We start from the raw sequence: 26,948 nt of genomic DNA, 5'->3' as shown, positions 1-26,948 counted from the left end.
CTGGAATTAAGTCCTTGAAGAAGGAATATTGTATTCATCAACCATTATGGGTCAGGTCATTGGTACACAATTTATTTCAAAAGTTTCCTTTAAATACCAGAAAGGTACATATATTTTTAACAGTCATGATTTGGGGGGTACTAGAATTTGGAGGTGATTTTAACCTCACCTTTATACACTGTGGCGTTTTCTATATCTTAGCCAATACTTATATTACATTTGGTTACAGTAAACACTACTTTCATAGCCACAAAAAAAGTAATATTTTAAAACTCTACATTTCCTAATATCTTTTAGTAGGAAGAAAACTCAGTTTTTATTTTCTACAGAATTGAGAAAGAAGGGAAGAACTTTTGGCTGACTACAAAATCTAAGAATAAAGTGCATTTCCTGATGGTAATAACAATTACAAACTAGAACTAATATTTTATACTATTATTCTAAAGCAGTACATCTGTCTTAAGGAAGTGTTCAAAATGATGTGGACATATCAAGAAAAAAAAACACAAGAGCCAACTTAAGCGAGCTTGTAAAATAAAAATGATAGTGAAAGATCATAACCTATTAAGTGTTACACAGATATATAAATGAAGGATGGATAGAAAGATACATACATACAGACATACATACATACATAGATAAACCAGAGACAAGGGGAAGCTCATCCTTACAAGTGGAAAAACAATTAACAAATTTCAAAGAAATGATGAAATTAGAAAATCACTTTGCCAAGCATCATCATAATACTTGATCAGGTAGGAACTATGAATAGATCTTAAAATTAACAGACAAAAGTTAGATAAGTAGCTGAATATTTACACAGACTCAAAGTACAACCCCATAAGACACCTTTTAATAACAAAGGGCAGTCATATTACAGTGAAGACACCTGCAGATTGCTTCTTGCCCTAATGATGAGCCTTAACACTGCCAGGAAAAAACTAATGTGCAACACGTGCTTCCTGGTATATTAAGCAGAACTCAACATCACTTTTGTGGCATTCCTCCCAAAAATGAGTAACCTGAATCTAATCACGAGTAACTATCAGCCAAACCCACATGGAAGAACATTCTACAAAGTAACTGTTCAGTACTCTTCAAAAATGTCAACATCAAATGTCAACAAAGAAAGACTCAGAAATTATTCCAGATTAAGGATGACTAAAGAGACAAGATAAATGAATGCAATGCATGAGCTGGTATTTTCTTTCTCTTTAAGGATATTATTGGGGCAATTGACAAAAATCTCCATAAGATCAATAGATTAAATAATTGTATTATTTCAATATGTTCCTGATTTTAATAATTACATACCATTTGTTAGAGCATAATATAATAATTATATGCATAATTAATATCAGCATCATAAATATTAATATCATACACTTCACATGATGATAATATTATAGTTATGTAAGAGAACTCCCTGTTTTTAGAAAAATGATTTATTTTTACAAAATATACACTGAAGTATTTAGTCAAAGAGAAAGAGAAGGAAAGAGAATACAGAAATATAGACAGCTATTAACTTGGAGAACCTGAGTGAAACGTATCCAAGAAATTCTTTGAGCTATTTTTGCAACGTCTTAGTAAGTCTGAAATATTTTTAATTTAATATTTAAAAAACAGATACTTTTTTTTCTATGCCAGGAAAACAGAGCAGTTTGTCAGGCTTTTTCATTCTAAATTATTTCAAGTTGAATTGTGTCCCTTCCCCAAATTCATATGTTGAGGTCCTAACCCCCAGCATCTCATAATACGAATATATTTAGAAATAGGATCTTTAAAGAATTAGTTAAGGCAAAATGAGATCATATGGGTTGGCCCTAATCCAAAAAGACTGGTGTCTTAGAATAAGCAAAGGAGATTAGGACACGGACACACACACACACACACACACACACACACACACGGAGGGAAGGCCATGTGAGGACACAGGAAGAAGGCAGCCACCTACAAGCAAAGAAGAAACGAACCTTGCTGACACCTTGACCTCAGATTTCTAGCCTCCAAAACTGTGAGAAAATAAATTTGTTGTTGAAGCCACCCAGCCTGGTACTTTGTGGCAGCAGCTCTAAGAGATGAATACACAGACAATGCATTTGCAATTCCTATTAAGAAGTGATTGACAGTCCCCACCTGCCAGTGCAGAATGATGCTCCAGAGCAATCCCAAAGTCAGTTTGTGGTTTCCATCTACAATGTCCGTGCCTCCAATATTCACTAGATCCACCTATTAAAATGAAAAAAATAACTTTTAAGACAATTTTCCCACAGAAGCCCAGGTTTTTGTTTTAGGCCATTTGGAACAGCAACTTAAGTAAACAATAAGGAAAATTTCACCTTAGAGAATCAAGTAAATCTAAATCTCAAAAATGTATTACTTACACAAGAGATTGATAAAGTAATCGGAAAGAGCACAACGATTCCTTCATCACAGAAAAAGTTCAATACTTCTCATAAGAAAAGTGTTTCCAAAAAATCGGTTGATGCCAATGCCCAGAGCACGTGGCTGGTTTCATAACAAATCATCCTGATGGCATCAAAGAACCCCCAAAGTCACATGACAAACTTACATTGTTCTGATGTAAAACCTGCAGCACTCTGTTGACATTATTTAAAGCATGTACCCTGGTGGAACCACGTTCCTTCGGCTGGAAAACAAATCACAAAATCAAATGAGACAGAGTCCTTCCACGTTTGCCATCAAACACTGACATTGAGATGTACATGGAACAGCAACTCTGAAAGCAGAGCCCCTCTGTGCCAGGAGCTCTGGCTGGGTTCTCAGGCCACCCTGGAGGCTGGCGTCGACAGAATGCAAATTCCCCTACTAATATCTTAAGAGAGTAGTCCCTTCACTTGCCTGAGCACTGGAATCTCCCAGAGAGCCTCCAAAAATACCAACCCCTGTGTCCGATCCCACCCCCAATCCCGTGATCTAATGAGTGCAGAGTGTAGTCTGGGTTTGGAATGCGTAAAAGATTTCCTTGGTGGTTCTAATGTGCAAATTGCAAACAAGTTTGGGAACCAATGCTCCAGGGACAAAGCTTCTTTTATCTTAATTGCGCTGGACCCCAAAAATTTAGAAGTTGTGTCACCTCCATCCTGCACTAGAGAGATCAGAGGTGCTGTCCCAGGTTCCAGGTAGCGTTACAGGGCCCAATGCCACCCCAGGGAAGGGCGAATGGAAGGCTTCTTTCTGCCTCACTGGCCAGGGTATCTTATCTGAGACAGGGATTGGCCTCTCCAATAGGTGCCTACCCACTATCTGGGAGGCAAAAAGTAGAGAGTTACACCCCACTCTTCGGCAAGAAAGAAATTCATTTTCAAGAGTGCATCCCTCTATACTTTCTATAGTAATTCTACCTCTAGTGTTAAAGTTTATACCCACAAAATGAATCCTTTTCATTAGCAGAGTAATTTCTGTGTGCATATAAAGTCATAGAGCTGGATTTGATGAACAAAATAAAGATAATACTGAAAATCTGAGTAAAAATAAATGCCATCAGTTTTTAGTGGCTTTTTTTTACTATTTGTAATACTAATACTATAGTATCACATGTATTGGTATATTTTCTACTGTTGAAAACATTGTGCCCTCTTCACATTTCCATTCTTCTTTGTGATTCTCTACAAACTGAGAGCAATAATCATATATAGTAATTGTTTTATAAAAATGAAGCCCTCTTAAAGCCTAATTATTGCTCTATATCAAAGAATTCATCAAAACCCTTTTTGTACTGTTCCTATTTCAGCCTCTACGTTGTAAGTGCCCCCAGAGGGTCTTCAAGCATCAGTATCAGTAATGACAAGAGACACTCCATTAGCTTGGTTATCGGAGATGACACCTCTCACCAGTGAGGTTCCTGTGAGGCCTTCGAGAAGATCCAGTAGCTTCCTTCCGTCTTTGAGGTCTGTGAACATATCACTGATGGGTGGTTTTCCACCCTATAAAAGAAAAAATACAATTGGCAGCAGAAACTCCATACACAAGTGGCGAATAAATGAACGGTTTCATTTTTTTCCAGTTAAAAGTCTGGATGATCAGACTATTCAAGTTTGCCTTGTATGGAAAGAAGTACAAATACAGAGAACTTAAAAATCTGTAACAAATGTCTGGAGCTGAAAGATATAAACTTCATTATTTCTTAGAAAGGGAGCAAATAAAGCTGTGGTTAATGCCAACATGCCTTGACTACGGTGTATACAGTTGACCAGTGAACAACACAAGTGAACTGCGCAGGTTCACTGACAGCTGGATTCGTCTCAGTAGTAAATACTACACTACTGCGTGACTCGCAGTTGCTGGAACCCACAGATGTGGAACTGGGATAGGAGGGGGCCGACTATAAATTATTTGTGGATTTTTAACTCTGCGGGGTTGATGCCCCTAATTTCCTGTGTTGCTCAAGGGTCCACTGTATTCCTGAGATGGAAGCTGTGTTAAAAACATAAATGAGCATACAGCACCTGGGTGCAGAAACCAAAGAAAACTGTGTGGATTCTTATTCCACCTCGCACTTTACATTCGCAGTATAATGATGGTTTTCAGTATCTCCATCATGGTAGCAGGTCATCTCCATCAGTTCCAGCTCTCCAATTTCAGCTCTCAAGCGCTAGGTCTGTATTTCTAGCTACTAGTTTCTGAATGGTTAGGACACTTCTGGCTGTGTCTAAATCAGGTACCATTCCTGTATTTTGAATGACAAAACTTACAGAAGTTTCTACACTCTTGTCCCTGACTAATAAACAAGATCAACTTCCCCTGATAGACATGTTCTAGTATTTGATGCCAGAAAATCCTCCCCCATTAACAGGTAGTCCTTGACTGTCTGTGTATGATTTATGATTCCATGGTTGTACACAACAGGACCATTACTGCACAGAAAGTCAGGAAGCCTCAGTTTTAATCCCAGTTTGACCATTAACTAAACCAGTGAACCTAAATCAGCTACTTAACCTTCTTATAAATCACAGGTTATTGTAAAGATCAAATAACTAACATTAGGTGAAAATGTCCAGGAAGTTATAAAGCACAGTGTTATAAATGTTGTATTATTATGTTGAGTCAAATTGTTCCCTCCTAATATGAAATCTCCAGAGATTTAGATCCTATCAATAAGAAAAGTATCTTACAGTCAATAATTATTGTATCTTCTTTATTCTTCACTTTGAAAAAATATATACATAAAATCATATAAAGCAACATTTTACTCAGCCTGAAATTGATGAGGGAGAAGGAAGCCATTCTGAAGTTTCCTAAACTCTGCATTTTCCCTTATTTCCTCTCTTCTTCCTAATTTTTTAAAATTTTAATTCATTTACTTAGTTTGGGTTTTGTTTGTTTGTTTGGGGGGGGTAATTAGGTTTATTTATTTGTATTAATTTGTTTTTTAACAGAGGTGCTGGGAGTTGAACCCAGAACCTCATGCATGCTAAGCATGTACTCTACCACTGAGCTATACTCTCCCCTCTGTTTCTTATGTTTTTAATTATGTGTAATAAATAGTTAATTGATGGTTTCTATCATGTGGCTTTTCCATAGTTCGTATATTGTAAATGAGGGTAAGAATGGTAAAGTTTTCACCATAGTATCAGTAAAGAATAAACTATGACTTATTTGTATCTGAAACAAAACTGGGACACAGAGGTAACACGACAAGCAAGAGGCAGAACCAGGATGTGATACCACCAACTCTGACTCCAAATCCATGTTCTCAAAGACCGTGCTAAACTGCTCCTAAAACAATGAGGGCACAGGACCATGACATATAGGGAAGGAAATATTTAATCAGTGGTGGAGGGGGTACAATAGAGAGGAATCTTTAATGACTTCCTGAAGAGGGCAATATGCCACACTGAAATGAACCCAAAAGGAAAATTATTCTTTTCCAAGCCCAAGGCTTTAAAGTATCTCTGGTGCTTTTGAATCACAGGCTCTAAATATGGATGGGATCCATCCTGGGAAACAATTTGGAAATGTCAGAAGTCATTGTTTAATAAAAATAAAAACTGATTCAGCTTGACAGTTAAACTCTTATTTAGATTTTTAATTCTTTGCTAAGTCTTGTTTGCAGAAACTTCTCTGACAGAGAGAATACAGTTTAATAGTTCAATTGGACAAACATTTGGTGAATACCTCCTTTGTGCCTGGCCCTGCAGAAATGCCAAGTTCAGGTCACCCTCCCCCATTTACAAGTGAAGGTTTCCATAGTTTTCCAATAAATACAAAATAGTACAAATGAACAATCTCGAATTTGGAAGACAGATAAGCCTTGGGTCCCATTTAAGCATAAAAAAACTCAAAAGGCAACCTGATAGGTGTCCAGATGACAGAGGTGACTCACTTCGGCTGCCTCCTTCCTCCCGTCCACTTTTCCCTGTACCATCTTTGAACTCTCTTAATGCCAATCCTAACACCATTTTGACAAGGGGGACCACCATTAATACCTACAGCTGAGACACTGAAGCTCCTGAATTTAAAAATGTCAGAGGACAGGGCAAACTGTCAGCACAACGCATGAGGGATAAGCCGCAGTCCATGAGAGGGCAGGGGCTGCAAACACACAGATGTGTGTGTGTGTGTGTGTGTGTGTGTCCGAACCCGAGGGCCCATCACACCCAGTGACACAGCCAGAGGCCAGTGCTCAGCTCCAGCCATCAGTGGCCATGTGGGCATTCCAGTCCATTGTTGGTAGGACTTCTGGTTTCTCAAAAGGAGCTGGAAATGTGAGTTTATTTGTGTAATCTCCTGATATTTGTAATTTCCTAAAACATGGTGCCAGAGTTTGTCTACAGGCACACCGGATCCTCAGGCGACTGATTAGCAATCTGTCTCACAGGGCATAACATAGAGACGTGAAACATAAGATTAGTCAACAGTGAGTCCTCGGAGGGATTAAGGAACTCCGTGGAAATGGGACAGACAGACAGACAGACAGACACACACACACACACACACACACACACACACAGACTAGGGAACATGATTGATTGCAAAAGACCAGCAGAGTCATTATACTTGCTCAGACCAAAAAACAAAGGAGTCATACCAGAATCTTTTCCTTTCACTCAGTCCCCATCTCCAATCCCATAAACCCCTATGATTTCCACCTCCAAAAACACATTCCAGAGGTGACCACTTCTCCTTATCACTATTGCTCCTACTCTCGCCCATGCCCCCAGTCCCAGGCCAACTGACTTCTTTACTTCTGCGTAAGAATCAGAATAACTCTAAAGTGCAGGTCACACCTGTCTTGTCCCTGCTTTAACAGACTCCCATTATAGGCAAATGCAACCCAAACTGCAAATAAGAGAGCCTGTGTGAGCTGGTCTCCGCCCTCTCCCTAGTCTAATTCTGTATTATTCTTCCCCTTCTTCAATACACTTAAATCACAACTATTTCCATCATAAGTCAAGTTCTTCAGCAGCAGTAGGAACAGGAACAGAAAAAAAGCCTGTAAAAGACTGAATAAGAAAGTAAAATTTAGGACGTGCAGCCTGGAGTTCTTAAAAGGGTGAAATGCTAGTTCTTCGTCACTACAACAGAGGCAGAACTGGGGCTTGGACTCGGGGCTCAGAAGACTGCCTCCTCTCTGGGCTGTGCTACGCTGACACTGGCAAGTGGAGGGCGACGATCGCAGTCCGCGCCCCACGGCACTCAGAATCTACCCAGATGTCACCAAACCAGGACTAGCACGGCGTCGTGAGCCCATCAAGGGGATTTATGAACGAGCTTGATTCTGCCAAATTTGCACCAAGTGACAAATATAGTACAGCGACAGATTCTGTCCTGTGATTTACCTAATCCCACTATAAACAATCAAGTTATAACTGTGTATAATAAGAAGAGTGAAAAGACAACAGTTTTTAAATGCTTTCACCACTAACATATCTGATGATGGTATCTTACAAATAATAAATTTGAGCCCTTTGACACTGTTGGATTGTTCTCTTATTTATTTATACCATATCTATTTTCAAAATAGGATTTGAGGCAGTCTGCTCAGTTCAGTTTCTATCTCCACTGTTTACAGCATGCGTGTGTGTGTGTGAGCATGTGTCTGTCTAATTGTGTGTGTGTCCTACATATGTATATATGGCATATACAGACATATACATACATATACCATAATATATTTGTATTCTTCTCAGATCAGTCTGGTGCCCCTGATCAATTTTTAAATGATGCTCCAACATCTAATAACTTATTGTAAGTTTTGTAGTCTCTCTTTTTTAAGTGATTTTTTTTCAAGGGGTTAGTTATTATAAAAACTCAGAAAGAAATAAGTGATTTACTATTTCTTTAAATATTTTAAAAAACAGAATCTTTAATTTATGAACCCTAAATCTTAGCACTGATAAAAATGTGGCTCTTGTAATTCTTCACTTTCTTAAAAATTAATAATGTATCAGTGAGCACTCTGTACAGTGTCATTTTGGTTAATTATAATATGTTTACATGTAAATAGATTCCTTTTAAGTATTTTACAACAAAAATGTACTTCTCTTGATGGTGGAATTAAAGGTGGATTAAAAAAATCTCTTTGGGTTTCTTCTCTTATCTAATCTTCTGTAATGTGTATTATTGTATAAAATAAATACAGATTGTCTAAAAAGTGGTATCTTTAGTTAAAATTAAGCAAACTGATAAAATTAGGTTTATTACAATGATAAAGCTTACACAATTATGCAGCCCCATGCGTGAAATGAAGAGGATGTGATCTTCAATGTCTACTTTATGATTCAACCCCATAGTGAAAGAGCCAAAGCAGAATTTCTTTTGACTGAGATGACAAAAAGCAAGACAAGTGCAATGAGATGCCTAAGGAGGTCATTAAACACCTTGACAAGGGAAAAGCATCAAAATGTTCTAAAATCACTTAAAGAATTAGTGAGTGCATGGCTCTCGGACATTCTCCTGAAGAATTCATGGTGGTCAGCCAAAGTTCTTAAGGGTTGAACAAGATTCCATTTGGAAGCTTTCTAGGAAGGAGGGAGAGAGGCTGCAGGAACAGATGGCTCAGGTAACCACACCTGAACCACATTAAGTGCGGAGCAGTGCTTCATGCAGTGATCACAGTGGAATCAAAGCAATGAATGTGCACCTACCTTAGAAATCACCAAAAAAAAAATTTAAACATAAGCTAAATCAAATAATAACAATCTTTCAGAGAACTGAAAGTCATACAGCATGTTAACAACAGAACTTTCATCTTGATTTTGGTAAGCAAAGTAACTGAGACAGTGCTGAGAAAACTGAGATGATGAGGAACCACCTGCCGGCCGGTGCACCTGGCAGCCGGGGGCAGGGCCACCTGCACACTCCACGGACAAATAACTAGGAGAGGTCTGCAGGGTGAATAAACCCCGACTCCAAATGCCTCCCAGGCCCTGCAGGCCGACTCAATAAACAATGCAGCTCATTCCATACATGCACAACTGGCAAAGCAGTGGGAAATGTTTGAGAATGCAGTTCCTCAAAAGATAGGCTGCCATGGGACTAGGGCGAGGCATGAGTTAGGGCACTGGTAATGATTATGTAAAGGTAAAGAAAACACTTTCTTTGTTCAATAAAGGAGAGGCAGCTGCCCTGTCCCTTCCTTCTCCTTAGGGTGTCTCCTTCAAAACAAAATAGGCCCAATTTTTTGGTCAGGAATTAGATAAACCTATCTCCAACTTTCCAGTGCAAGATAACAAAGACCTCAAAATTAACTCAGGAATCTCTCAGGAGGTGGACAGGAGACCAGCACAAGGAGCATCCATCTTTCTCTCCAGGAGATAAAAACTCATTGTTCTTTCTTCTACTTTACTATGTATTTGTGTGAAATTTCTGTCCTGACTTTCTGGTTGTTCACAAACTGCCTGCATGAACCTAATCAAATGTAAATATTCAATAATAAATTGCGCTTTCTCTGTATTCTATGTTGAATAAAGGCCTTTTTGTTGACAGGATTTTCATTTCCCCAACAAATTATAAAAACAAAAATAGCAATGTCAACTCCCTCTACTTCCCACCCAGCCTGGCCCCCTCACAGTTGGCCACGGTGGATGGGTAGCTACCATTAATATTGGAGCTTAAGGCATGAACAGGAGAATATGGGTTCAGTGTCTCCTGGTCCTCTTTAACAGAAAGAGCTTCTTTGCCCCAAAACCACCACCTCTTCAACAATCCACTCTTTATAACTCACTGGTTCACACTGACTTAGACCTACCCATGCATATGCACCAGTCGGAGCCTATCTCTGAAGGTAGAGACAATGGGGTCACACAGGCTGGATGCAAAAACACAAGGCAGGGGGTTCCATTCACCCCTTTCTAGGTGAAGGGTAATTTCCTTTGCTAATAAATAAAGGTAATTTCCTTTGCAATCCTCTCAGCAAATTAATCACAAAATTGATCATCAATTACAAAGACTTAGCATATAGTACCCAATTTGTTTAATGATTACAAATATTAATAGGCTCAATCAAAATTGTTATATTAAGTACTCAATATGTGTAAACACAGCATGTTAAATAATACTTATAGTTTTTTTTTTTATTTTAGGGATCTTTAATTTATCCATAGTAACCAGGTGAAAGTCATTCTGCAAATATGCTTGGAACCAAAACTAACCCCCCCAAAAAATCAAACTGAATGAAAACAAACAACAAAAACAAACAAACTTACATAGCACGGCTAAAACATATCTGGAAGCTGTTTAGGAATATGAAATGTATTTTATTTGTTGCTATAGAGGTACTGGTGAATAGATACAGATGGAAGATTCTCAAGGAACCATTTGAATGGTTATGGCCCCTAAAACCAATTAGTTGAGTCGCCATATACATATGCATGAAAATAAAACAATGGGAGACCAAGTGTGTAACTCTCCCGCTCAAACTCTACTATGGATGCTTTTTACCATCACACAGGGAAGCTTGCACAGTGTCCTCCACGATACTAACAAGAGGACTAAGCATGTACAGGCTGCTTTTGCTGCACCCTCCTACACGTCTTTCCCACTCCTAATTTTGTGACCATCCACTTCCAACATGAACAAAGTTGAAAACAAAAGGACACTGAAAGCAATGTCCCACTGTCTCCAAATGGAACACATTGAAATAGCTATTCATACTGAAATTGTACAGAAACTGCTTCACAGATTTCCTCTCTTACATACTATCAACTTAAAGTTCACATTTGGAATAGTAACTAAATGAAAACTTGGCTCATCTTTGTCTTCAAAAAGGGAAAAGCAGAAATCTGCCCAAACTAAAATTCAGCATTTTTAAGTTTGCCTATTTTCTACCTAACCTTTATTTGTTAAACGTCTCTTGAGGATCGCCATACCAAACTGATAAAATAGCTTCTGCAGTTTGTACATCTCCACTCTGACAGATGAGCAGCTCTGAAAGTCAGCCAAAGGAAATGCAGGCTCAAAGTCAGGACAAATTTCCCAAGACCGAAGCAAAGAGGCTTTTGCTGCCTCCCTTGGGAGACCAACCCACTAACAAGCCAGAGGCTCTTAGAATTAGAGGGAACAAAAACACTCCAATTTTACCCACCAGACCGTGGAATAAAGTTGGCTTAAGGAGCCAATGCTTTTTTTCCATTTCTGCTTTAAAACACATGTATAGCACAGATCAGGGATACCACCATTGGGGGGGGGGGTACCTGAGAGAATTTTAATTTAGCATTCCCAAGTAATTGTAATCTCCTATTATGTTTCACAATAATCCCTCAATATTTCTTAGCAATATGAGGCAAGTAATTATGCTTAAGTGTGGTTTATAGCTAAAGAAATAAAAACCAAGTGACCTGAAAAAATTGGCTAGTAATTTGCCCCAGGTCATAAATAAATGAGCAGCATATCCAAGGGTAAGTGTTTAATTTTCTAACTCTTAGCTCCTTTAGATAATCATTTTCCTCTGAGCTCTTCATAACTTTTCAAAATTCAGCATTCGTAAGTTATTCTACACTGTGTGACTGCTCAGGAAACCCAAACTCCAAAGCATTGAGGACCTGCAGCAAAACCAGTATGTATTTATAGTGAATGTTTTCTTAGCTCTCAAAAGATGGTTTCAACCCATATTATTCAATATTCTCAAGCTCTTTACCAAATCCCTGACCAAGAAATGAATTGAGCTGATACTGTTTTACATCTCATTTTTCATCACTGTGAATTTAGTAGGTGGATCCTCTTTGAAGAATCCTATCCAGTAAATAAGAGAATCATATGTATTATGTTCAAATGGCGATTTAACAATCTTTCCAGCTCAATTCCAAGAAACCAGGTAAAAGTGGAAACTCTGCACAGCTGGATTTGTTTTTGTGAATAAATGTGGCAAAAGCCCTGATGCCCTCATATCCATGAAGTAACACAATTGATGCCATTCTGTGCTCAATCCCACACTCTGCTTCTGTCTCTTTCCAATACAACCACCTCCAGCTGGTTTAAGATTATATACTGTTAGGCATGTAAGTATATGTTTCTATCACTGTCATTCGTTTATTTATTAAGCCTATAAATACTCACTGGGTGCTTACTAAATGCCAGAAGTTGTGCCAGTGAGCAAAATAGACAATCCCTCCATCCATGGAACAGACCACTGTCTAGGAGAGGAGAGACAAATATTTTGAGATGCAATTATTTAAAGTACAATTACGATAAGTCCTTCAAAGGCTAACACTTTAAGAATATGGAGCTTATCTATCTTAGTCTGGGAGCTCAGAAAAGGTGTCCTTGGACAAGTGACATTTAAGCTCAGGCAAGAAGGAGAAGCAGGAGTTGGCCAGGAAAAGACGGAGGAGGGAGCATGTGTAAAAGCCATGGGGAGGGCCACTGCGGTGGTGAGGGTATACTGAGGAGCCAGAGTAAAGTAAACTGAAATTAGGAGGAGATGGGAGGGGCCAACTATTTACAGTCCCGAAAGCCAAGTAAGAACAAAGGGCAGCCACTGAAAGATTTTACTGAAGAGAAAGGGGTATTGAAGCTGACACTTTAACTCCAGCTACTCTGTAGAAAATGGAAGGAAGGAGATGCATAAGGTGGATCGTGGGAAGGAAGAACCTTATAGATTATTACAATGGTCCACATGTTTAGGGATAACTTTCCAAAAATGGTAAAGCCATGACTCTCATATGAATGTAACATTAAAGCACATTTAAGACTTTAACTCAGTAATTAGTGAGGGAACCCAGTAAGATGTTACCACAAGGACAAAGAATAATTCAGAAAACTACCTGTTTATATGCAAAAAAAGGAAAGCTGAAATAAATTTACAGCAAATGCAAAAACAAATCTATCCAAGGGAAGATAATCAATTACATTCCAGCTACTCGGTATGTTTATAGATAAGAATCATTCGCGTTACTGTTTTCTACAACTCCCTGGGTTGTACAGTAGCTCAAAGATAATGGAAGGTAGGTAACTCAGATGGCTGAGCTGACAGGACTCCCACCAATTTTTCTGTTCATCTTAAAAAGACTTTCACAATTATTACTAACTCAGATAATCATGACTTGGCAAAAGATGCCAGTAAAAATGGAGAAAAAATGGACAATATTGAATATGTATGGTACTAGAATCAACAAGACTTGGCATTTGAGACTTTGGCTAGGGAGGGGTCGAGAAGGACCTGCCCAGGGAAGGAATTTATAACAAATTCCTAAACAGTAGAAGACGCCATCAGGATCTGTCTGGATTTCTCAGCACGGGGGCACTACTGCTCTGTAGAGGGACTCATACTGCATGGAAGAAGCAGACTCAATCAACAGTTATACTTTAAAGTCCACCACAATATACCAAAGGACACGACTTTTAAAAGGTGCTAGCCTCTGGATTACCTACTGATGCCAAGCTCAAGTACAATCTCACCCTAGCTCAGCAAGAGTTGAGTCTCTGGGAAGTCTGTGGAAATCTCCCAGTTTAGAACTCGGTTACTCCAGATCACCAGGGTGGAAGCAGCCTGACTCATGGACTTAAGACAGCCACAGTAAAGAAAAAAATATGACTGACGTTTAGTGTCACTACCATGAGCCCTCTTTCTCATTATATACAAATAGTCATAACTCCTTCGATAAATTTGCTCTAGGCCCATCCAAATCTCCTTCCAGACTTTGATTTAAGTAATCTGAAAGGAAATGTTTCCAGGATCAGCACGGCTTTTGATATTTTTCTCCATGCAAAACAAGCTTTTAGAACTTGTTTACAGAACTGGACCTCTTACTAAAAATGATAATATTATCTGGTCATTTCATTGTCTTGGCAATAATTCCAAGCTTCCTGGGACAAAGAATTTACATGGGACTTAAAGTCCTGGTTTAATATTACAAAATAATATATCCATTATAAATGTAAAAATTTAAATATCATGCTCATTAAATAAACTGTTCTGGTATTACTGAACTTTGTGCTCAGGTCTTTTTAAAGATGTCAATGACCCAGGATAAACACTGAGATGTTTCTTGAGAGAATGTGGTTGGGTACATGACCCAAACGATCAATAGATACCGGGAACTGTCCAGTGGAAAAGAGGTCAAAGGATAATAACTGCAGTGAGGATATTTTTGAAGGTCAGAGTGAAGAAGTGCTCCAGCAGCACCGCGCTCAAGGTTCAGCTCTGCATGCATGTTATTTATCTTGCATGCATCAGTACTGGATGCAGACCTGGAGATGACACAGATCTACCGGGTGATGTTCCAGTTCAACAAGGTAATGTTATGTCTGAGCCAAATTCCTAGCGAGACTGATAAGGTTAAATATTTTCAATTGTTCTTCCTCAACTGTCATCTCTGTTCTCCTACGTTCCCCCCTTTTGCATCCTATTATACTGTCTACCTCTCTCCATTCTCATAAATAGGAACAAAAGTAATTCACCCAGTTTCAAATGTTCCCTCAACGTGGGTCTAGAGAGATTACAAAGCTTTCAAATCGATCTTCAAAATCAGCTGTAAGGTAATTCTTCCCCAATGACTAAATTAAGCTGCTAAAAAGTAGGTCTGCTTAACTTGCTCTATCTAGAAAATGACCATATTATCCTTAGTACTAACCAGGATGGATAATCTTACATACCTAAACACTCACAAGACCATTGGGATAAAATATCTCATAAAGAGACTTAGTTCCTAAAACTATGTTACCCAGAATCTGTCACTCGAAGATGGATACTTCAAAAGTTTTGAATAATGTTGAATCCAAAGCAGCCAGATTTTACCTGTGACTCCTAAACAGAACAAATAAAAATTTACCAAAGAAATGAAAACAAAACCTATGTCTGCTTTGGAATAAACTTAGACATAAAACCACCAATTATGTAAGCATTTCTTTTTCTTGACCTTTCTGCCACAGTCAGATAGTTTTCACATTCCTTACATTCTTAGAAGCAAGCTAAACTATCCCTCAACAAAAACTTGCAAAACCTAAAAATACACTGCAATCAAATAATCAACCATAAATAGTGGGAAGTGGAATAATTTTTAAACTGCCCTGCTACTCAAAGGAATCCTAAAACATTCCCATTTTGCCTCTAAGAAATATCAGTGTTTATTTTCCAGACTTTTGCAATCTTCTCAAATAGAAACTTTTGAAATTTTTGAAGTTAAAATACCACTATGGGCCTTCTCTGAGAAAAAAATTTTTCATCTTGCTACAGTGTAGTCCTATAACTCATTAACCTGAAAATTCTCCTCCCATCTCAGATTTAGAGGACAAAATTCCAACTTCAATAACCAATGGATAATTATATTAGAACAAGTTTAAAAATAGCACTGCCAATGTTCTGCCCCTAAAAAAAATATTGATCAAAACATTGATCATGGTCAATCAGGTTAGAAATTCTGAGAAAGAACAGAATTTCTTTGGGGAAAGTGAGGAAACTCACACGAAAAGAACTAGAGGGCAGATAAACATTATGGGGGAGGGTATAGCTCAGTGGTAGAGTGTGTGCTTAGCAGGCAGGAGGTCCTGGGTTCAGCCCCCAGTACTTCTATCAAATAAAATTAAATAAAAATAAACCTAATTACCCCCCCAAAAAAACCCCAAAAATAAAAAAAAATTTTTTTAAAAACCCAAAACTTTATTAGCTATACCCTCGAGTATGACAATTCCTAAATATTTCTGTACAAGGTAGAAAGGCCACCTGAATGATGCCAATTTGATTTTAACCAGGCAAAAATGAAATCATCATCTTTTTTAGCTAAGTGAACACAAAATTATCCCAATAAGATATTCATTTCCTAAATGTACCCAGGGTTTAGAGTCCTAAGCTGTAGAATGTGAGCTTGGCATCTAAAGAATCCTAGGTAAAAATAAAGAACTGTTTACACCATGCTTATACCATGAACTATCTAGATCAGAATTTCCATTTAAATATATTATAGAGAGAACAAAGGAAAAATAAATGTTATCTGTGCACTCAGATTTCTGTTGGGTCCCATTTCATGGGGAAAATTCACTGCACTTCCAAGCGAACTCTATCAACCAGAAGGAGGCATTGAGTCATCTAAGTTTTTGAAAGGCTCTGTTACCTTAGAAAATCGAGCATTTATCCATTTGGTAAAGGTTTTCTTCTGCACGTCATTGTGTTCATCTGTGGGAGGGAAAAGGAGAGAGAAGGGAAAAGAATGAGAGTTTGCACCTTTAGCCAAAGTTCTAAATAAGATCATCTCCATCCTGGAGAGTTTAAACTGTCCTATAAAGTTCGTGAAACACAGTGATCCACAGCTAATGAAGAAAGGGATGGCTGATGGGCAGCATGTACGGAGCTGCCAGCGAATGCCTGTGGCTCAGGGAGGCTCAGGCACCTCCCCAGGGAGCTGGCCTGCTCACCCTTCGTGTTGGCGTTCTGCCACCAGCCAACAAACCACATCTGTGAGAAAAGAATCAGGACCTTACTTTTTAAGTAATATATGCAGTACTTTCCGTTCCATTTTAAGTAAAATTTTAGCCTGATAAAAATGTTACAGCACATTCAAGACAAAAATCTAAGTTATCCTTTAAAAACTCATGAGAAACCCATGATTTCTCTCCTTTTCATATAAGTCCTACACTCTCCAGAACAGAAATTAACATGAGGTTTATAGTCAATTCCATAACCCGTTTTCCTGTAGTAGGACTGACACGACAAAGCTTTAACAATCTATAAAAGCAATCTGTACATTTCACAAGCAGAGAAAGTCAGAGCGGTTTTTCAAAAAATGACCAAGTTTGGTTTGGATTATGAGTTCATTTTCCAGGCCACACAAATAAAAATTGACCTTAAAAAAACTAAAGCATCCTGAACGTCTTGAAGAGGTGCTGAGCGCCTTCATTAGGAATAAGGAAGCCATGTAAAACAGGAATAAATAATACTTGCAAGGGCATTACGAGGATTCGTGAATGTAAGTGGAACACTTGGCAAAGAGCTGTTTGTTTTTGTTTCTGTTATAGTTACAATTATTATTATAGTACATATGAGAACAAAGCAGATAAATTTCCACATTACCCTTTCTGTTACTTCTAATATCCCCTTCAACTGCTCCCCAATTTTCTTTAAAACTAGCAAGAATCATTGTTGGCTTAAATCCTACAAAGCAGCATATTAACAATCTCTGAGTTCTGAAAGCTACGTAAGGAGTATTTGGAAGAGTGCAGAAAGCTTTGGTTCTGCCTGTACATATACACACTGCTTGTCCCATTACCGTCCATACTGCCAGGCTGCTTCCCACTGATACTGCAAACCATAACAGAGATGGCTCAAGTGTGCTCCGACTTCCGTGCATCAATCTCAAAGGGCTGCTTTCAACCCAGACCTCCTCATTCATCTCTCATAGCATAATTAGAGGTTCATCCACTACTCCACCAAGTTTGTGGCATCTTTGGTCCTTACTCCCTTCTGGAAGGAGAGTGTGTAATTAAAAGGTCACTCCTAGAATAAATACAGCAGCAGCTTCAAAAAGGAGTGCAGTTCTACAGATCCATAAAGGTAACTGGAGACTGACTCTGCAACACAAAGGGGGCAATTGGATGAAAACCGAAACTGCTCTCTAAGAAACTTCGTGTTGTTAATTGTGCTGAGAGGTGGCCTTCCTTCCAGAAAGGACAACACAGTCAGCATCAGCCTTGATTTCAGGCTTTTGACCATCTGATCAATGCCACGTATAAGCCATTTATTAACCAAGAGGACTTGCTGACACACTCTGAATGTCCCAGCCTTGGAATCACACCCAAGAGGGACAGGGCTGGATTATACACAGTATGTAAGTCAGGAAGACACATCAAACGTGCAGAGTGCTGTACGAGCCCTATCAATGCGAATTTAATATTCAATATCAGTGTTCAGAGCACTTAGAAAATCTAATTATTTAGCTATGAACAAAAATATATATGAAGATCATAAACATGAAATTCTCTTAATTCCATAAAATTCATATAATTTAAGAATTTTTACCATAAAATGGGGAAATTTCTAAGGAATAAATATTACCACATTTTTTTCTTAACCTCTTTTCTGAGCATTTAACCTTCTTATCTTCAAAAACATATTAAAGTCTCTAATACTATGTGCGTTCCTCTCCAGAGATAGGAGGGACAAAGAAATGAGCACCTGTCATTTTATCAAATAATAAATAAAAACCTTCCATTTTATCACATGTAGAATGAGATCAAATTTTAAATTAAGTTCCCATCACACAGAGATGTTCATAAAAATTAATAAGGCTATACTTCTATAATAGTCTTTATCTTTGGGTCAAATCAAAATCTGAATATGAGTCTAAGTAACTGATATGAAATAGAGTTTTAGCTTGTAAAAGGGAAATTGTCTAGCAACCAAACTTTTAAAAAATATTCCAAAATTTATAAACACTCTTCTGTATTCATTTTCCTGATACAGTTAAAGGGGAAAAGGGGGATTCTTATTTCAGTAAATCTTTAGCTCACATTTCCCTTCTCTCTCTCTGTCTCTCTCTCTCTCACACACGCACACACATCCCTCCTATTTTCTACTAGACAGGAATTCAGTAAAAGAACGGGAATTAGCCTGCAGCTTTTCAATTATGATATTTTTTAAAACGTAACAAATTCGGAACACTTACTAGTATAGAATGACCCTCCACACCACAAAAATTAAGTTAACAACCTTGACCCAGGTCTCTGTTTTAGGGAGGCAAAAATATGCTAGCAAATATGAATTTGAAGTCATGCTATTATGATCAATCATCTTACCCTCCTAGAAATTTATACCAAATCTCAAAAAAGTCTCAAATTTTTCAACTCTCCATTATTGAGCCAACTATTTTAATTTTTCCAAAATAAAAATGTGTAAGCAGACAACACAAATTTACATATAACTGTATTTACATATGTATTAGTAAGTGAATATAATTTACAATCTAAATATATTCTTTCAGGTTTCCAAACAAGTGTTTTTGTTAGATTTGGATTTTAGAAAAAACATTTAGTTTCTGAAAGCCTTTCTTGGCCTTATAAACCTTACCCATTAGTGACCTTTCTCCATTAGGGGGACAAACACGGGACTGAATTAGGAGAAGAAAAATGTGTTAAATCCCTTAAGGCTGATTTTCCAAATTCTTCCTCTAAATATTTTGCTCTTCTTAAAATGCTTTTGACAAGCTCACACAGATCCAAGGGCCGCTGCCTAGTCTGGAATTTTATTTCTGTGATGAGTAAGAGAAGTGAAGCAAGAAACTGCAACAAAACTGCCTGATAAATCTTCAAGGAAACTAGCTTAAATTTTTTTTCACTTCAGCAATTCACATGCATATCAAAGATTCTTTTAGCAAAGCCTAGCAATAGATCTCAATTTAAATCTTAATCTGGAAAAGTGGCAGAGAAATTAGGAGTTGTGCCCCCTATGGAAAAACACAAGTCTTAGGAACACATATACCACCATTGAGATGCTACTACAAATAGAAGGAAACCATGATCCTTGAAGTGTATCTTTCAAAGCCACTGAAAAGTGTCCAACTTGCTGATGATAATCTGAGTTCCAAAAAATGCAGCTATTTGGAAAAGAAATCCCTAGACTTGAGGGCAAAAAAAAAAAAAAAACTCTTCTTGGATGATTTCAAACTTAGATTTACCTTATTAAGCCTCTTTCACAAAATTTAACCCACCTTAAAAAGCCAGTTTCTCACTAGCAAATGAGATTATTTTGGAAGCAATGAAAGAATCAAAGGCCACATTCCCATTTCTTTTTCTGGATACTGTATGTGAATCAACCCCAAACTAAGTCTACCACTAATCCTTATTCATGCCATCCTGCCCCCTTGTTTTCTCATCCTCAACCTGTGCTCTCTGAACGCCAATTCATTTATTCAAACAATATGCATCAAAATGTCATATGGAAACATAAATATTTTGTAATGATCTGTAAAATTTTATAAATTTGTAGGCAAAGAAACAGAGACAAGAGGAGACAGACTGTTCTCAAGCAGAGTGCTTAAACCCCCCAAGTTTGTTTCAAAAATCTGACATCCTCTAACACAATATTGTTCCTCAACTATATTTCAATCAATCAAGTCATTTGTTAAATTAATCCTATCAGAAACAACTTTCATTTGAATACAATAAAATTCAATTCAAAAATTAAAAAAAATTTTTTTAAATCTGACATCTTCAAAAGACTTAGGAACAACCTTAAAATTAAAAATGTGCTTTTCAAAACTGTCAAAACTACCTAAGATTGTGAGAAAGTGAGATAATTAACATTTCAAGTGATATTCCTATATGTTTACTGCCTTTGTACTTTAAATTGATTAAAGGTAAAAGCTGCACTTAAAATAGACTTTTGCCAAGGGACTACTATACGGCTTTAAAAACTAAGATTATTTTCAAATTTATGTCATTTCTATCAGAAGTTAAGTAAACAAATATAAGTAAATAAAGATACATGCTTTAGGACATCTTTAAAAATAAATTAATAAAATAGACTTTTGCTTCACTCTTCAAAAAGCAAAAAAAAAAAAAAAAAAGCCAATGGTCTTTTGGAGAGAAATAGAAATGGACAGAGTGAGAGGGAAAAGGAAAACAATTTTGCTTTTCAAATGAGAAGGCTGAGACTCAGGAACAAAAGTTAAATGAGCCGTCCCGTGTGGTTCACCAAGCATCAGAGTCACAAACAGAACCAAGCGTGACCAGCCCTGAGTCTGTGTTCAAAGCACTTCCAAGTGACCAAGGAGGTCAACGAGAGTTTGGGGTGGGGGTGGGACAGACATTAAAAATATATCTTGAAGAACAGGTGAAGTCGGGTTTATGCACAGGTGGGAAGAAGGGCATTCCAGACACAACAAGGCATGAGAGAACACTACCCTCTTCATTTCAGGCTCACACTTAATACCTGACTGAAAAAAGAGCACATTCAATAAAAGCATACTGCTGTACCTACGAGGAAACACAGAGGGCCGTAACACATAATCATGTCAAAACAATAATTCTGAAATAATCCAAACTTCAGAAAGTTTTCAACCCTGAAAACCGTTTACACAGTACAGAGTTAGAAATATGTGCTCAAAAAATGGTCTCATAAGAAAACACAGATTCTTTGAAAATCAGCCTCTTTAATGAGTGTGTATATGTCCATGAATGACTGAAAAATTGTGCTGAACACTGGAATTTGACACAACATTGTAAAATGATTATAAATCAATAAAAAAAATCAGCCTCTTTAAGCAAACATATGCTCTGCTAACATGTAACCCATCCACTCTGCTCCCAAATTCATCACAATTCTGGAGCCCTTGGGTTCCAGGAAGTCCACAACCCCACTTGGACTGTATACAGCCTTTCCGTCCTTTTCAGCATTGAGGGAAAAAGTTTGTTCAGCTGAGAACCAACCCAACCCACCAAAACTACCCACCTTACTATCACAGGGTCACAGTGGATAAGAACAGGATGCAATTAAAAGGGCACCTTATCAAGCAAACCTGAGACCAGAAATGTCAAAAGCAGTTAGTTGGTGACATAAACCATGTCAGGATCCCATCCATGTTCCCTCATCTAATACTCCTCCTGCTCTCAAGACTTCCCCCCTCCCTTTTTTTAACATGTTTATTCAGATATAATTCACATACCATACAATTCAGCCATTTAAAGTGTGCAATTCAATGGTTTTGGTGTATTAAATTATTAATGTTTTAATTGTGGTAAAAGATGTATAACATAAAATTTGCTATTTTAACCATATTGAAGTGTACAATTCAGTGGCATTACTTTCATTTCAATGTTGTACAACCATTGCCAATATCTATTTCCAAAATTTTTCATCTGCCAAAACAGGAATTCTGTAACCAGTGAGCAATAACTCTCTCATTCCTCCTCCCCTCAAGCACTGGTAACCTCTAATCCACTTTGTCTATACGTATCTGCCCTTTCTTGATATCTCATATAAGTGAAATTACACATTATCTGTCCTTTTGTGGCTGGCTTATTTCCCTTAGCATAATGTTTTCAAGGTTCATCCATGTTGTAGTACGTGTCAGAATTTCATCCCTAATAGTCCACTGTGTGTATATGCCACATTTTATTTATCCATTCATCTGCTCATGGACACTTGGGTTGTTTCTATCTTTTGGCTATTGTGAATAACGCTGCAGTGAAAACTGGCACCCTCAGATCTGTTCCAGTCCCTGCTTTCAGTTCCTCTGGATAGACACCTATGAGTGGAGATGCCGGGTTATATGATAATTCTGTGTTTAGATTTTTGAGGAACTGCTAAATTGTTTTCCATAGCAGGTGCACTATTTTACACTCCCACCAGCGATGTACATGGGCTTCAAATTCTCCGCATACTCACTCACACTTCTTCTTCTTCTTCTCCTTCTTCTTCTCCTTCTTCTTCTTCTTTCTTCTTCTTTCTTCTTTCTTCTTCTTCTTCTTCTTCTTCTTCTTCTTCTTCTTCTTCTTCTTCTTCTTCTTCTTCTTCTTCTTCTTCTTCTTCTTCTTCTTCTTCTTCTTCTTCTTCTTCTTCTTCTTCTTCTTCTTCTTCTTCTTCTTCTTCTTCTTATTATTATTATTATTATTATTATTATTATTATTATTATTATTATTGCCATCCTGGTAGTGAAGTGGTATGTTATGGTTATGTTTGCATTTCTCTAATGACTAATGACCCCGACCATAAGACTGTGTTTTGAAAATGCAAAACATACCAAGCAAAGTCCCCTGAACTCTGAGCTATCCTGGAGACTTTCTCAACTAGCCCAAGTTCAACAGCACACCACTTCAAAGCAGCTGGGATTCAAGGACAGCTCTTTTGCATTTAATCCACAAAATACCGCGTTAAGAGTAATTTAGTCCTCAAAGAATTATTTTCAGAATTAGAGGTACCCATTAATTCCTGCCCAACCTCTAATCTTAGAGTTTATTTACTCTTACCTATTTTCCCCTTGATGAGTTTCTCGTGCTTTTTAAAGGAACGCACAGGAACACAGAAGGGGATGTTCTCCTACTTTCACTTTTTAGAGCTGCTAAACTTAGCTGAAGAATGTGAGACTTACAGGCATCTGGCATTGTTCAAAACCTTCTCTGTGGGAATATCTTTTTGGAAAAACCCTTAACGTCTTAGATATAACCATATTACATGCGTTGCAAATGCAGAAGAACATGGATTCAATTTATGGGGACAAACATTATAAACTTTATATACAAACACTTCATTTTGGATTTCTGTCCTGGGAGCAAAAGGGTTTTATTTAAGTCACAGGAAATGTCATAGAACAGGGAGGGTTATTTAGGAGGAACTGAATGAGTCACAAAGATGATGAGTCGCTGTCATGGAAAGTCAATAGAAAACTAATTTTTTTCTCAGTGATTGACAAAAGTTAGAGTTATTTAAAAAATTTCTGTGAAATTTGATTCTTCATTTTATTCCTGTTAAATATCTAATATGTCCCACAAATTATCTATAGAAACCTCAAGAAAAAGTGACTGTTTCATAAACATATATTTCTAGATGTAGAAAATTCATACAAATAAGTTTTCATGAGGATGGGGGAAAAATTTTTGAATATAAGAAATAATCCAGTGATCTGACTTCAGACTTTGTCATGACAAGTTCTACTTTCAAAAATAGGAGCAAAAACATGTCCTTTCAAGATTGTTAAATATACACATAGTATTTTTAAATTTTAATTACTTCATTTCATTATTTTCCCCATATTATGAGGAATCTCTGAGGTTCTTTTAGATTCCTCATAAATCCATATGATAAAATAATAAAAACATCCAAGAAATAGTACTTCTCCAGAAAAAGTCTTGAAGAAAAATATTCAAAGAAAACTAAACTTTCAATGCCTAAATACCCCCCTGCACTCCTGTGTGGGACTGCTATTATATTCTATAAAGCTGACATAGAAAACCTTTAACTCTGCACCATGCAGTTATAATCACGACCATAATCGTGTCTCTGGGTCATCACTCAGATAAAAATATACACACATTGAAAAGCAGGGAGCAATGACTAATCAGTGAATGAGCACTGGAGATGCCAATGACTGCATTCCAAAGCCAACAACTCCAGTGAGTTAGAAGGGCTGGCAATATGGTTCCCTCCTTAGAACTACTTCAGTTTAGTTCTCTGTGTGTCAGGATCCAAACAAGCACCTTGAGACAGATGAAGACCCAGACAGCAACCATCCATGCAAGCAGGAGTGCTGGCACTCAGTCCGGCTAAGGAGAAGAGTCCCCAGGCAGCCTCAAAGAGCAGTGCAACTTCAAGGAACTCAAAGATCAAAGAAAAAGTATCTCCAGCTCATCAAGATTGGACACGTGCAAAAGTCTAGACAACTTTAGAGGCCAGAGAACACTGTCGCAAACAGAGCTGCCAGCCACCTTGACTCTCCCCATCATTTGGAGAATCTTCCCCTTTCTTTCCTCTCCATGTTCACTGCTTACCTCCTTCTTCCACTTGCCTCACTTTTCTGAGCATCCAAACCTTGCATCTCTTTGCAGGATGCTTCCCTGAATACTCTTTCCACCACCCTGCCCTGGACCTGTCGTGGCCAAGGTCACCATTTTGGCATTCTCAGCCACGGAGCCTGCCTGGTGGCATGGGTCCTGGTCACCGTAAAGCAATCCAAATGCCACCTGAGTCTGTCTCTTTGTACCATTTCTCTTCTGGAGTGTCTTTTTATATCTTTTCTTTCTCTTCTTAAAACGTCCTGTAAAATGGTTATCATACACTCTAAAAGATCTCAACATAGAAAGAGTGATGTTATATTTGTGTTAGTTTAAGTCAGAGACTTCAAACACTTTTTGCTCATGAACTTCTAGAAGAGTTCCCTGGCACATTGTTAAGTTGATAACTAATATTTACAGTAAATTTAAATAGTTAAAAAGACGTAACTCCCAGCACACTGTTAAGGAGCTGCAAATCTAGATTGTTCAAGAAACAGGAAATGTCTCCTCTGTTAGCTAATTGGCAAAACTAGTCCTCACTGTCAAACTCATCAGCTAAATCAGACGCTTTCTGACACTGGAAGTCTGATTTTAGTTTTCTATTTAAAAAGCATGTTCATACGTATCTCCAGGGCAACAGCTCAGGTCAGAATTCTCACTCTAAGACGAGAGGATAGGTGAACCGATGGATGGATAGACAGACGGATGGCAGGAACAGAGCCTTGCCCCAGATGCAGAAAGGCACTGACCACATTAATAATTCTTAAGTGTTCTTTGCTTTGCATCCTTAAATTGTCCCCGTATTTTGTGCCTCACAGTAATGCAGCATGGTAAGATGTGGGGAGGGTGATACGTGCGTTTTTCTCTTACAAAGTAGAGGAGGGGAACCTTCAAAGGAAAGACAGAACAGCAGAAGGTAGGTACCTAGGATGCCTCCTCAGGTTCCTTAAACGCTGGGAAAGCTGGCCAAGAGGGGACACACATATTCCAGCATGTAAACCACTCCAGGGTCTCACAGATGTCCCGACCCAGGATAACGCTCCGGGGACGGCAAGCTGTGATTTAATCGGAAGGGCTACACTCCAGAGGTGGCCACCACCGAAGCATCAATTGCCTCTGTCGCCATTCACACCAGAGCCTTTGCTAATGAATTTAATGAATGTGAGAAATGTGCTTTTACTGTGGCTTGAGAACTGGCATAATTAGAAGGCTAGCAACAATCTCCCACTAGTGCATTTAGTGTTACTCAATGAATGTGAATTGGCCAAAATATTTTACAGACATGTCCCACCATTGATTACACAGTAAAAATCTAGCGAATCCAGGAGCCTAGCTCCCTCAAGGCCCTGTGTTCAGCCATTAGCGGGGAGGAGTCTCATTACCCGATGCTGTCTGTAAGTCTAACTAAATCTTCTCCGTAAAGCGGCATTGTCCAATAGAAATAGACATCATTTTAAACTTTTTAGTAGCCACATTAAAAAAGCGGTCAACATAATTTTAGTCATATGTACAATTTATCCAAAATATTATCATTTCAATGTATACCCAGTATTTTTAAAGCTACTGCTGTCTTACATTCTTTTTTTCCTTTCCAAGCCTTTGAAATCCGGTGTGTATTTCTCCTTTACAGCGCATCTCAGCTCTGACTACTCACAGCCTTTGCACTGCATTGCACAGCTGTAGAACATCGCTGCATCTCCTGCAACTAAAACCTTCCTGTCCTTCAAAAAGGACAGAGAGCTGTGGCGTACCAAGCTCTTGAAACAGACTGCATGACATGTTTCCGAGACTGCTTGCTAATAATGATCGTTTAATGAATGCCAATGTGCATGGCAGGTTTGGTCTAAAGGTTGCCTTCATTATAACTCTGATCATGGGACAATGGAGATCCTTCACACCCTACTTTTAAGCTCCGGGAACTAACATTCCTGAGCAAAAAGAAAGTAAAAATTAATGGCTGCGCATGACCAAATTGGGTTTGTCCATTTTGTAAGACTTCTAGTCCAATAAATAGACAATAAGAATAGGAAACATTTCCAACTGTTTCCTATATTCATCATTTAAAG

General features: G+C 38.0%; 1 protein-coding gene across 10 annotated transcripts in view; it reads right to left on the bottom strand.

The window, feature by feature from the left end:
• UTRN (utrophin) overlaps positions 1-26,948 on the bottom strand; it is a 448,326-nt gene that overhangs the window by 343,245 nt on the left and 78,133 nt on the right. For all 10 annotated transcript variants that reach the window (XM_072965969.1, XM_072965972.1, XM_072965970.1 and 7 more), the window contains 4 exons: positions 16,515-16,576; positions 3,858-3,950; positions 2,576-2,653; positions 2,140-2,232 (listed from right to left, as the gene is read on the bottom strand). In XM_072965969.1, the coding sequence (XP_072822070.1) occupies positions 2,140-2,232; positions 2,576-2,653; positions 3,858-3,950; positions 16,515-16,576 (326 nt within the window). The remainder of the gene's footprint in view (positions 1-2,139; positions 2,233-2,575; positions 2,654-3,857; positions 3,951-16,514; positions 16,577-26,948) is intronic.

This window comes from Vicugna pacos, chromosome 8 (genome assembly GCF_048564905.1).
Source record: "Vicugna pacos chromosome 8, VicPac4, whole genome shotgun sequence".
NCBI classification, from domain to species: domain Eukaryota; kingdom Metazoa; phylum Chordata; class Mammalia; order Artiodactyla; family Camelidae; genus Vicugna; species Vicugna pacos.
The sequence above is the reverse complement of the archived record's forward strand: the minus strand, read 5'-3'. Positions and strand labels throughout refer to the sequence as shown.